The 13,636-nt window shown below is 46.0% G+C and overlaps 1 protein-coding gene across 2 annotated transcripts in view; it reads right to left on the reverse strand.

Annotated features, from left to right (window-relative positions):
- The window catches only part of NUDT22 (nudix hydrolase 22), a 43,191-nt gene that overhangs the window by 15,691 nt on the left and 13,864 nt on the right, over positions 1 to 13,636 (reverse strand). Inside the window, exons 1-2 of one of the 2 annotated variants that reach the window (XM_040329028.1) lie at positions 9,797 to 9,897; positions 6,273 to 6,880 (exon numbers count right to left, since the gene is read on the reverse strand). In XM_040329028.1, coding sequence (XP_040184962.1) covers positions 6,273 to 6,869 — 597 coding nt within the window. In that variant the 5' untranslated portion in view covers positions 6,870 to 6,880; positions 9,797 to 9,897. Of the gene's footprint in view, positions 1 to 6,272; positions 6,881 to 9,796; positions 9,898 to 13,636 lie in introns of those variants that run through there. The other variant, XM_040329027.1, reaches the window with a different exon arrangement.

Consider the following 13,636-nt stretch of genomic DNA (forward strand, 5'->3'; position numbering starts at 1 on the left):
ACGGCCAAAACATTAGGAAAGGCCGCGGGAGGAGGAGCCTGCACTCGTGGGACACACACACCGCTGGGAGTCATACTGATGGGGGGGGGGTGTCTGTACTACTAGGGGGGTATCTGTACTACTAGGGGGGTGTACTGCTAAGGAGGGTCTGCACTGAGGTGGGGGGTGACACCATTTTTTTTTTGCACTGGGTGACACCAACCCTAGTGACGCCACTGCAGTGGGGGAGATGTGGATATTACAGTGGGGGGAGAGATGTGGATATTACAGTGGGGGGGTGTGAATATTACAGTGGGGGAGAGATGTGGATATTACAGTGGGGGAGATGTGGATATTACAGTGGGGGAGATGTGTCAATTAGTGGGGAGATGTGGATATTACAGTGGGGGGGGGGGGTGAATATTACAGTGGGGGGGGGGATGTGGATATTACAGTGGGGGAGAATTTTTTTTTTTTTGCCGATCCGAACAATGATCCAATCCGTGACTCTTATCCGAGAAACGATCCGAACGGTGAGTTTTTTTATCCGTTGCACCCCTATTTAGAAAATAAAACCCCTTTAAGCTACTAACAATAATAGGCTGAAAATACTAATTTATTTAATTTGATATTTTTCTGTTTGTAAAAAAATAAAGTCAACAGCTACCAATACTGCGACTGCTGACTTTAATAAAAAGGGCACTTACCCGTCAAAGGCTCCAGGGGCATCCTCACCCGGGCTGGTTCTTTGGTGGTCTTCGGGTCCCTGGCACTGGCATGTTTAGGGTGGGAATCTGGCAGTGACTCCTCACGGCTTCACAGCCGACTTCCCACTGCACATGCAAGAGCCATGCTGTACTGTATGAATGGTCCTGCAGCCTCATGGGATCTCTGATATCTCCCAAGAGGTTGAGGGAAGGGGGGGGGGGGGGGGTGTGCGTATGTCTGGAGGAATCTCCCAGGCGATCTGATCAGAAATGGGAGCGGGTACCCACTAAAAATTTGGTGCCCGCCCCCCCAAAAATATAAAAGCAGAACTTTCCTTTTAAAGTGAAGTTTCTCTTTAAAAATTCTACACATTACATCCTGTTCCTCTTCTCTGAATTTTCTGTTCCTTCTCCCTCATGGGAAGATCGTTTTTACACTTTAATAAGAAAACCTTTATATCAGATAATGGATTACTTTAATTGTATTTAATAATGTATTCACAGTAAAACTTATATCAGTAACTCCCAAGAGCACTATTCTTATACATAATGCTCACACAAGTAAACTCGCTTTAATTAAAAGCGTATGTGAAGTCAAAAACATTAAAAGAACTTGTGTCCCCGCTGCTGAGCTTTTACCTCACTTCCTGTTTTGGAAAAGCAAAAATAGGTGACTTCACTTTTTGGGGAAAACTTTTTTAAATATAGCAGATTTTTGTAATGACAACAAAAAATAAGTATCACAAGAAGAAGTGCAAAACATACAAGCTTCATTAGGAAATGTCACTAACGATCCATACACTTCCTGGCCCAGCCAGTAGCAGACATTCCCCTGGATTACCAGGTAGGAAGAGAAAAACTGAGGAAAAACTGGAGGAAAAACTGGAGGAAAAACTGGAGGAAAAACTGAGGAAAAACTGAGGAAAAACTGAGGAAAAAAAAGAGAAAGGGCTCTTTCACACGTCCGTTCCGTTCGTCCGTTTTTTGGACGTCCGTTAACGGACCGCAATGCTTCCCTATGGGCTAGCGTCCGTTAGCGGATGAGCATCCGCTAACGTCCGTTAGCATCCGTCTGCGTTCAGTTCCGTTTTTTTGGACGGAAGAAAACCCTATTTTTCTTCCGTCTAAAAAACGGAACGGACGAAAAACGGACGTTAACGGATGATCCGTTTATCATCCGTTCCGCTAACATCCGTTTTTCTATGTAAAAAGCCCCAAAAAAAACAAAAAACGGATGAAAAAACGGATGCAAAAACGGATGGAAAAACTGAACGGACGTGTGAAAGAGCGCAAAAACTGAGAAAAAAAAAGGGAGAAAAGAAAAAGGGAGAAAAAAAAAAGAAAAAAGAAAAAGAGCTATTTTTTCAGTCTCTATTTGCTTGAACCTAGTAAATGGAATAACTAATTTTAAAGGCCGCTAATCAACTTGACCATAAGAGTTGTACTTTAGCTAGGCCTTGGAGTTTCGATTTTAATTTGTCTATGAAGGGGGTGTAATTAGCTTTATATAGGTCTTCTGATTTTGGTGTTAGGGTGATACCTAGGTACTTAGGGCCAGATTCACAGAAAATTGCCCTGGCGCAGCGTATCAGAGATACGCTACGCCGCCGTATCTTACCTGGCGCATTTTCGAATCCAGGAAGATTTCGCGCCGTAAGCTACGGCGGCGTAGTGCATTTCTCGGCGCGTATTTCAAATTGGGCGGGTAGGGGGCGTGATTAATTTAAATGAAGCGCGTCCCTGCGCCGAATGAACTGCGCATGCTCTGTTTTGAAATTTCCCGCTGTGCTTTGCGCAAAATGACGTCGCACCGGCGTCATTTTTTGAACTTCGACGTGAGTTACGTCCTTTCCTATTCACGGACGACTTACGCAAAAAAAAAAAAATTAAACATTCGACGCGGGAACGACGGCCATACTTTAACATGGCAAGTCTATCTATACACCACAAAATAGCAGCTTTAACTATACGCCGGGAAAAGCCGACAACGTAAGAGAATACGACGGCCGCGCCTACCTTCGTGGATCGACAGAAAAAGCTAATTTGCATACCAGACGGGGAAAACTACGCAAACTCCACCCAGCAGGCGCCAAAGTATTGCACCTACAATCCGAAGGCATATGACAGCTTCTGGCTTCGATCCGACAGGCGGATCGAAGCCAGAAGCTGTCGTATCTTGGTTTGAGGATTCAAACTAAAGATACGACGCGGCAAATTTGAAAGTACGCCGGTGTATCAGTAGATACGCCGGCGTACTTCTATTGTGAATCTGGCCCTAAATATCAATACTGTCGCATGAATATGGATAGAGTTTTGCAAGTTTTTAGGGCTGGGTAAATTAAAGATTAATTCCTCGATTAATCTTTAATTTTTTTGATTGATCAAAATTCTTTTGATCGATCAAAATTTTTGATGTCACCGGACAGTCTGGACAGTGAGACTTACCCTGCTGGATGCGAGCAAACTGCACCCATTGTATTGAGGTACCTTTGAATCTGTGGAGCAGGAGGATGCATCAGGCTCCATTAGGGGAAGGGGGGGGGGGGAAATAAACCATTGTTTTCCTGTCCTAAGCAGTTTTGTGCAGACAATTCTTTGTGTATCGGCAACATCTGTTCCATACGAAAAGACTGTTCAGTTCTTCAGGGTATATTGTCAATAAAATGCGATCATGTCTGCTTCCAGAAAATGTAAACACTCTGGTATGTCTGCGTGACTGGCTAAAGTGATGCCTACTTGCCTACTATAAAGTGACTGACAGTCAATATACTAGATAAGTTGTATAATTAAAGTTAAACTAACTTTCTACGTTTTTCTTAAAGTTCAATAAGAAAAAATGACTTACGTTAGTGCTACAGTTTGAATTTAAAACGTATTTGTGTGAACTGTGAAGTTAAGTCATGGATTGTGGAAACTAACTAGTGTCGGGTGATTGTATATAGTGTATACCCCATTTACCACTGACTAATGCAGAGTTGCAATGCAAGGAGATCAGATAAAAGTAGTTGCATCTGTATGTGCATTTATAATTAATCGAAATCAGTCGATTAATCGTTTAAAAAAAAAACGATTAATCGAACACGAAAATTTTAATCAGTAACAGCCCTACAAGTTTTGTTTGCAGTGCCTGAGGAACATTCAATCCCAATTTGTAAGATTTGGAAGCTTTCACTTTAGAGTAAGAGAGACGATTAAACATTTGCAACGTTTGGTGCACCGAAGCCAGGGATTTTTCCACATCCGTGAGCATTAGGCCTCTCTCACACTGGGCGGATCAGTAATGATCTGCCCCGTGCACCTCCGCTTGCTCAGCGGGGATCGCTCCGTTGATCCCCGCTGAGCTGGCGGATGACAGGGCGGTCCCCGCACACTGTGCAGGGACCGCCCTGTCTTTTCTCCGCTCCCCCCTATGGGGGGGATCGGATGAACACGGACCGTATGTCCGTGTTCACCCGATCCGATAGACAGAAGGAAAAGTAGGTTTTTCCTCCGTCACACTTTGGCGGATCGGAGCGGGTCGGATGTCAGCGGGCATGTCACCGCGGCTCCATAGAGGAGCACGGAGAGCCTGTACAGGTCCGCAAAAAAAAATGACAGACGGACCTGTACGGGCGCTCAGTGTGAAAGAGCCCTAAAGATAACATCATCAGCAAATAGGCTAATGATGTGTGCTAAATTGTGAGTTTTAAACCCTGTTATTTGGGAATGGCTACGAATGTGACATGCCAAGGGCTCCATCAGCAGATTAAACCTCCTTTTTACTGTCCCCAATCCATCTGCTGATGGAACAGAGCCTTAGGAGACACTCACGCACATGCTCAGTTTGGTGTGTAGTGCTAGAGGGTGTATGTGATCAGCACAGGGCTAATCAGCACTGTCCAGACAGAGGTCAGGAGTCATGCAGCTTCATAGGAGAGTGAGAGGAGATAGAAAACTCCTCCTACAAGCTTTAACCAGTGATCGGCTGGACACCAATAAAAAAAAGTCACAAATACAGTACTGCTGAGGAGAAAGGTATTTAGCAGTTTATATTTACAAAAATAAATTGCATTTCAGTGTTCTGTGTACTGTAAGAGACCAGATATAGTGAATGCAGGGTACTGGATTTAGTAACACTTTAAGGAAAATTACCCCCCCCCCCCCAAACGTCGATGGATCTAACCACTGAACATCTCTACAACCAGGATGGGCATTGATCACCTGAAGAGCTATATATTCTACATTTATAAATGTGAGGTGCTGGACTCAGATCCTTCTCCAATAATGGATAGTAGTAGTAGAACTTGATAAATTGGACCTGTAAAGCGCCTGAAAAACACCTCCCCTGCAGCACCAGTGTGAGAGCCTGAGTGCTTTCACACTGGGCAGTGCGCTTGCAGGATGTTAGAAAAAGTCCTGCAAGCAGCATCTTTCAGGCAGTGCAAATCAATGGGCACTGCTGCTGAAGCCCTGCAAAGGTCTCTGCGCTTTTAACCCTTTATTCAGGCGATAGCGGGGGGTTAAAAGCGCCCTGCTAGTGGCAGAAAAGCGGCGCTATAACAGCCAACGTCCACATTGCTAAAATTAGTGGCGCTTTACTGCCAACGTCCCCCCCCCCCAGTGTGAAAGTAGCCTTAAAAGTGGTTGTAAAAACTCAAAGGTTTTTTTAAACAAATTTCATTGCCATGTTCTGTATACTGTGGGAGACCAGATATAGGGTCCTGGGTTTAGGAACACACTACTGGAGAAATAACGTAGCCACCCTCTATTTATAGCTGCTGACTTTAAATATAAGGAATCTTGCCTGTTCAGAGATCAAGCGCTGTCCTCACCCGAGCGGATTAAGCGCTGTCCTCACCCGAGCGGATTCTTCAGTCAGCTTCAGGTTCAGGTGACAGCATCTTCACTATGGGAGACCGGCAGTGAAGCCTTGCGAATCTGGCATCCCACTGTGCATGCGCGACTTGCTCTGCTCTGTACAAATGGTCCCAAAGTCTTCTGGGACCTGTGATGTCCCCCCCCCCCCCCCCCCCCCAATTCCCCAAAAAAGGTGGCAATTGTTAAAGGGGTGGGGGTGCAAATAAGTAGAATTTCCCCTTTTGGATGAAGTACCGCAGTTGTCAGTTGGAGATTATGATGCCATTATAACTTGCATTGCCTTACAATTGTGTGTCCAAGCCCTGCTGAAGGGGAACCTTAAGCCACCATAATGTGCGGGATTGGTCTTCTCTTATGCACTTGAGAAGACTGGCACTCTGTTTATTGATTGTATGGGACCATCTTACGCTAGCCATCAATCCAATGCTATTCAGCAAAAATGACTTTGCTTGGCAAGTGACCTAGCCATATAGCACTGGAACTTCGCTGTATATACGAGAATATGTAATGGACTGTCAACAGCCCAAATGGAGGTAGCTGGGGGGGGGGGATCACCCAAGGTGGTCCTGCTGCCGTAGGTCATAGATCATAATATGCAAGTTACACAAGTAGAACACATTCAACACACAGCGCTAAACAGCCACTTAATCACTCACATTACAAAATGTACCTCAATGTTATACTGCAGTTTAGGCAAGCAGAAGGACCTTCATTGCCATATTGCCTTACCTTGGGCTCAGGGTGTCCTCCTGGTACATCCAGCTGACCAGGTGCTTCTCCTACCCTGAAGCTCCTCCTCAATAGAACAAAGCGATCATCTTTACACTGTAGAGCAGCTCCTACGCCAAGCGGCTGTGCCAGATAGGCTTCAGTGTCCCCGTACTCCCGTCCTCCTCGTTCCTGTAAGGCGCTTGCATCACCTGACCAGTTGGTACCCAAGAAGTCTCTGTAACATGTGAGTGCCAGGTGTAGCGTAAGACCTCCCCCTTCACTCATCTTAAGGTCACTTTCTTCACATTTCTGTCCCTCATTCTCTTCTGTTCTACTTTCAACTTTTAGGGTCGCTTTATTCTTCACCGTCGTCTTTTCTTGTCCTTCCGTTTTTGGATTTTCTTCAGGCTGGACAGAATGAAGCCTAAATTTTGCTCCATTAAACACCCATGGCTGTTTGCGCTGGCGTTCTTCCCAATCTACCAGAATCTGCTCTTCCAGTGGAGGTGGAAGTCGTCGCCGCTGGTAAAGTGGGGAAAGCTGGACGTGCACTTTACGTTGGGGGATCCCCTGAGGGGAGGGGCTGCAGTACAAGATAGATATCTCAGGATCCATGATAACTGCAACTGAACAGATAAAAAAGCAGTAAGATAACAGCTACAGAGAATCAAAGAATCAGTTACGCATAGATATTCCTAAGATCCGCCAGGTGTAAGTGTCTTACACCGTCGGATCTTAGGCTGCAATTCCAGGCCAGCAGCTAGGTGGCGTTTCGTTTTTTTACGCAACGAATATGCAAATGAGGATTTCCGCCGATTCAGAAACGAACGACCGCCCAGCGCATTTTTTTTTACGTCGTTTGCGTTCGGCTTTTTCCGGCGTATAGTTACCCCTGGGTCTATGAGACGCAGCCAATGTTAAGTATGGCCGTCTTTCCCGCGTCAAATTTAGAAATTTTACATAGTTTGCGTACGTCGATTCAGAAAACAGCTGGACGTAAGTTACGCTCACGACGAAACCAATGACGTCCTTGCGACGTCATTTGGAGCAATGCACGCCGGGATTTTTTAGGGACGGTGCATGCGCAGTTCGTTCGCTTCATTTAAATGAAAAACGCCCCCCACCCGCCGAATTTGAATTCCACCGGATGATTTACGCTACGCCGCCGCAACTTTACAGGCAAGTGCTTTGTGAATAAAGCACTTGCCTGAAAAACTTGCGGCAGTGTAACGTAAATCAAATACATTACGCCCGCCCAAAAATACGCCCATCTACGTGAATCTGGCCCGTTGTGTTTACACTAACATCTCCCTGTTCTATCTTTCTGTGACACGATCGCGGGAATGCCCGCGGCAATCAAGTCCGCAGGACCTCACGGAGATCATGGCGGGCGCGCCAGCAACAACCGCTTCTTAAAGGGGACGTACAGGTACATCCTTTTGCCTGCCCGTGCCATGCTGCAAACTTATATCTGCGTGCGGCAAGTGGTTAAAGTGGTGCAGGGATGCTGGAGGGGCTGTGGTCACAGGGGGTACACTCCTGCATATCTGGTGGTATTGTCCGGTAATTAGACCCTATTGGGAGGACATTAGGTCCCAGATTAAGGACATCATGGGGCTGGACGTCCCTCTCTCCCTGGTTATTTCCTCTTGCATATTCCTCCTATGCCAGTTAGCCAATATAGGAAGAGTGTATGGTCTCATCTATTGAATGCAGCTAAGCGGCTGCTCCCCATATACTGAAAACAAACACAAATCCCTGGCAGGGAGGAATGGAGGCGTAAGGCGAGTGAAATAAGGGAAGTAAAGGACTGGATCGCCACCCGCAGGGGTGCCCGGGACCGCTTCTCCAGCACTTGGTCAGCTTGGATAGCATATGTCTCTGACCCAGGACAAGTGTCCTCTAGCTTGGACGTGGCCCTACTGGAACTGGCAGAGCCACCCCTTAAGTGATGTCCCCAGACTCAGCAAGTGAGAACAGAGACCTAACCTAGCTGCCCGAGGTGGGGTTGGGGAGGGGGAAAATAAATAAATCTATCTTTCTTTCAGCTACTTATCATATTTTGCTGTGGCACCGGGGGCGGGACGCGAGAGGTGGTGTTGAACGCGAGATTCCAGGTATGTTCTAGTTATTCCGATTTCCTTTTTTTGTTCCCTATACTGTTCCCCACTTTTATCTCTTTTTACCCCGGTCCCCTGACCAATGGTTGCTCATGTGTTTACACATCGGGTAGTAAAGGGTGAGCAGACGTGCAAGTCGGACTGGAAAAGTTTGTTAACATGCGACAGACCGACTCACCCGGGGGTTGGCATAGCTTTGCCACCATGGAGCAAACACTCTTCCTTAGGGTGGTCCTGGTATGGGTGGTGTGTGTGGTCAGTTGGAGGCCTATAGTTGCTCCCCTCCCCTTACGCCCCACCCAGCAGACCCAGCCCTTATTCTTCTTCTCACACCATATTTACTTGTAGTTTGGAAAGTGGACTGATCCACTTGCACATTACAAAACTTATAAGGGGACACACAAATCCAGAAGGTGGTTGGAGTTCCTCACTCCCTGTAAGGGAGGGTGCCCTGCCGCCGTCCTGTTAAATAATTGCCAAGTCTTTTATGCTCCAAATTGTACTACCTATTCTAACTATGTTGTTGTTCATGTCTTAGGTCTCATACACACGATAGGTTAAACAGAGGACAACGGTCTGATGGACCGTTTTCATCTGTCAAAACCGATCGTGTGTGGGCCCCATAGGTTATTTAACCATCGGTTAAAAAAAAGCCAACTTGTTTTAAATTTAACCAATGGATTCCTAACCGATTGGACAAAACCGATCGTTCGTAGGCACGACCATCGGTTAAAAATCCATGCATGCTCAGAATCAGGTCGACGCATGCTTGGAAGCATTGAACTTCGTTTTTTTAAGCACGTTGTCGTGTTTTACGTCACCGCCTTCTGACACGATCGGTTTCTTAACCGATCGTGTGTAGGCGTGACGGACCATCAGTCAGCTTCATCGCTTAACCTATGACAACGGTCCATCAGACCGTTCTCATCGGATGGACTGATCGTGTGTACGAGGCTTCATACTTTGAGATATAGATAGATATATATGACTCGTGCAACGTTTGCTTCTTATGCCGACGGCACTTCTCATCGAGATGTAATGCCGGGTCTTTCACAAATAAAGATTTTACAACAAAAAAAAAAGTGGTGCGGGGGGGGGGGGGGGGGGTTGTCTGCTGTTAGTTTTGGTAGCAATGCAGCCTTTACTGCCCACTATAAGCTGGTATATAAAAAACAAACATACATACATACATTTGTTACAAATAGATAGATAGTGGTACTTATACAACGATTATATAATCTTAGCAAAATGACTGTTATCAGCATGCTGAGACGGCACCATCCCAGAGTCAATCATACCATGCGTGTGAAAGAACACACAGTGAGACAGCATAATAGTAAAATATAAAACACACAAATACATATTGGGGTTCCTATTGCAAAGAACTGAACATAACAATAACAATCCATACAGATGGCTTACCTGTTCGGTCTCCTACTCAGATACAGTATTAACCACAATAATTTCACAGACAAAGCTCCGCCCTTTTTAAAAATTCTGACACGCAATTGCTGATGACCCAAGAATGTCACTAGGTTTCTATTGTAAGGGCTCCTGCGGCCTGCCCATCCCTAAGAACACCTGAATGTGTATGTGTGACGGGGAATCTGCCAGCTCCCACAATGCACAGGGCTGGATCTTGGGGTGATCACAAAAAATGAACTGCAAGGTAGTGCACAGAACACTTTCAAAACACACACACACACACACACACACACACACACACACACACAAAAAAAGAAGAAAACTTCTGTCATAGTAAGTCTTCTTTAAAATAACATTTTAATAACCCAAGTTATGTAAAAATGTGTTTTACGTAAAAACATTATTATAGATTGCATCCATGCCACGGTTTGCATAGCAGGTTCATTTTTCGAATATGAAAGCCCAGCACTGCCTGGATGTGTCCCGATACCCTTAGCCCAGGTTCACACTGGGTATGATTTCCTTCGATTTGAGATGCGATTTCACATGTGAAATCGCATCTCAAATCGGCGCCATTTGCCCCCAATTGTCGGCAATGACACTGTCCTAATCGGTGCTGCACCGATTTCAAAAAGTAGTTCCTGTACTACTTTTTGCAATTTCGGGCCGCGATTTACATAGACATCTGTGCAGAAACCTGCACAGATGTCTCTTAAATCGCGGCCGAAATCGGGACTGCCAGCGGGAGTGAAATCGTGCGAGTGCAGCCCAGTGTGAACCAGGGCTTAAACCTTTTTCCATACAGCGGGGCTATGCCTGCACTGCACAGTTAAAAGGGATATTAAAGCGGAGCTCTACCCAAAAGGGGGAAGCTCCCCTTATTTGACTCCTACCCTCTTTGCTGCCACATTTGTCTCCTTTCGGACGGAGAGGGGTACCAGATTTTGAGGTACCTGCTCCCATTTCTTGCTTGGTATAAGGAAGATAAATGGGATAGGGGAATCTGCGCTAGGTGAAAGCAATAATAAAGCAATTAAGGGTGGGTCCCATTTCTTGCTGATCTTGGCACAGAGAAGGCAGCATAGTTTGGTTTGGCCCCCCTCCTCTCTCTCCCCTGCTGCCGGGCCAGTCGCAAAGCGCAGCAAGCTTTGCGCACGCACAGAAGGGAACCAGCTGTGAAACCGCAAGGCTTTACTGCCGGCTTTTCCTAGTGGAGATGGCGGTGACAGCACCAGATTGAAAAAATTGTCTCGGGTGAAGACACCGCTGGATGCCTGGACAGGCAAGTGACCTAATATTCCAAGTCAGCAGCTCCAGTATTTGCAGCTGCGGACTTATTTTTTTCTGAAGGAGCATGGAGCTCCGCTTTAAAAAGTCTTATTTTTATTCAAAAAAATAAATGTCATCATGTTTTCCAACTTTCTGAAATGGGAATGATGGACACCTACCGTGTTTCCCCGAAAATAAGACCTAGTGTTATTTTTCAGGAGGGCTGCAATAAAAGCCCTACCCCAAAAATAAGCCCTAGTTTAAAATGCTTGTAATATTTCTATAATCCACTCTATTACAGTAGAATATAATGTACAATGTGTGCGTTTCTGTAATATAATTGTGGGGAAAAGAGCTCCAGCAGGTCACAGAAGCACAGAATAGCGCTATAACGGAGGTATTTGGCACAATTATATTACAGAAACACACACACACACACACACACACTATTATATATATACACACACACACACACACCTCTCACCCCCCCCCCCCCCACACACACACACACACACACACACACACACACACACAAATAGAGCTTTCTTTTGGTGGTATTTTATCACCTCTGCGGTGAAAAATTCTTCCTCAGTTTAGGCCCATTTTTTTTTTTTAATACAACTTTATAGATCAAACCAAAATGAGGGACAAATGAGGAGGAAAGAGGGGTGGAGGGACTTTGATCTGAATGAGGGACAGTCCTTCGAAATCAGAAATATAATGATGTTATGATGTTATACTTACCTGCTCTGTAAAGTGTTTTTTGCAAAGAGCAGCCCAGATCCTCTTCTCTTCTTGGGTCCCCCACCGGCAATCCTTGCTCCTCCCTCCTGCCGAGCCCCCCCCAACAGCTTGCTATGTGGGCATCCAAGCAGGCTCGCTCCTGAGCCACTGCTCTGTGCGTCTATCCAGACAGCATCACCACACGCCAGCGATGTTGAATTGTGGACAGTACCCACCATAGGTATGCACAGCCTATTACATTAGGATGTGCACCTCAAAACACATATGCCTTTCTCTGCAACCTCAGCTGCACCGGACAGTTAATGAATGGGAAGTGCTCTGTGCCGAGTAGCTTCCTGTTCATTCACAAACTGATGCATAGTAAACAGTTTACTAAGCCTCAGTCCCGATTGAAACACAGTGAGCAAGTGTGTGCATTTAGAAGAGGAATGGGCTGCTAAAAAGGACATATTGATTAGCCCCTTCCCCCACTCTCTATCCTGAAACATCCCCTGCAGCAGCTGGGGGGCAGAGACAATGAAAGGTGGGGGGGGTGCAACACAGGGCAAAGTATGGGCAGTATAGGGAAATCGGCATAGCACAGGAGTGATTAGGATGTGCCCAGGCACACCCCCTGTGCTTGCCTATGGTACGGACAGCATATAGCTCAGAACAGGCTCCACAGACCAGGAACAGACCACCGCTGGACCATGGGAGCGCCATTTTCTGGTGGAGTAAAGAATTTGGTGGGGTATACCTTTTTCCCACACCCTTAGACAAAATGAGCAGCACAGCCCCACTTCTTGGGAATTTTTTTTTTTTTTTATTGAATATAGTATATATTTAGGCCCAGATTCACAAAGGAGATACGACGGAGTATCTCAGATACTCCGTCGTATCTCTCAGAGTATCTATGCGACTGATTCATAGAATCAGTTACGCATAGATATCCCCAAGATCCGACAGGTGTAATTGTTTTACACTGTCGTATCTTAGGATGCAGTACCGCGGCCGGCGCTGGGGGGAGTTTGCGTCGTAAACCAGCGTCGGGTATGCAAATTAGGAGTTACGGCGATCCACGACGGTTTTTCGCGTTCGCTACATCGCCGCTAGTCTAGTTTCCCGTCGCAAAGTTAGTCGTCGTTTTGGGTGCCTTAACTTTAGTCAGCAAACGTATTGCTGTCCAAAGTATGGCCGTCGTTCCCGCGTTGAAATTTAAAATTTCACGCCGTTTGCGTAACACGTCCGGGAATACGGAAGTACGCTACGCGTGTCGCCATTCGAAAAAATGACGTCACTTCGCGCAAAGCACGGCGGGAGTTACGAAACGGAGCATGCGCAGTAGGTCCGGCGCGGGAGCGCGCCTAATTTAAATGTTACCCGCCCATTCGATTTGGACCGCCTTGCGCCGGACGTATTTACGATACACCGCCGCAAGTTTCCAGGTAAGTGCTTTGTGGATCGGGCACTAAAACTGAAAACTTGCGGCGGTGTAACGTAAACGGCTTACGTTACACCGGCGCTATTGTACCTGAATCTGGCCCTCAGTTTTCTCTTTGAGCAGCTGAACACAAATCCTCACAAAAGGAATATATACTAGAAAACAAAAAAGCTGAGCACATCCAAAGCAGGCTGCACAATTGTAGATTTTCAGACGAACATTCATACAAAAATTATTTTCAAAATGTTATTTGCTTACTTGCTGTACAATTCCCTCCTACATCGAAACAATGTTTGTTCTCTGCCTTGCTAGAAAAAAAAAAACACACGCAAGCCAAACCTGCTCGGACCAGTTGAGCCTGTCCCCCTTACAGTGTCCCAATTCAACCGTCTGCACAAGATATA

The sequence above is a fragment of the Rana temporaria genome, chromosome 11 (genome assembly GCF_905171775.1).
Source record: "Rana temporaria chromosome 11, aRanTem1.1, whole genome shotgun sequence".
NCBI lineage: Eukaryota > Metazoa > Chordata > Amphibia > Anura > Ranidae > Rana > Rana temporaria.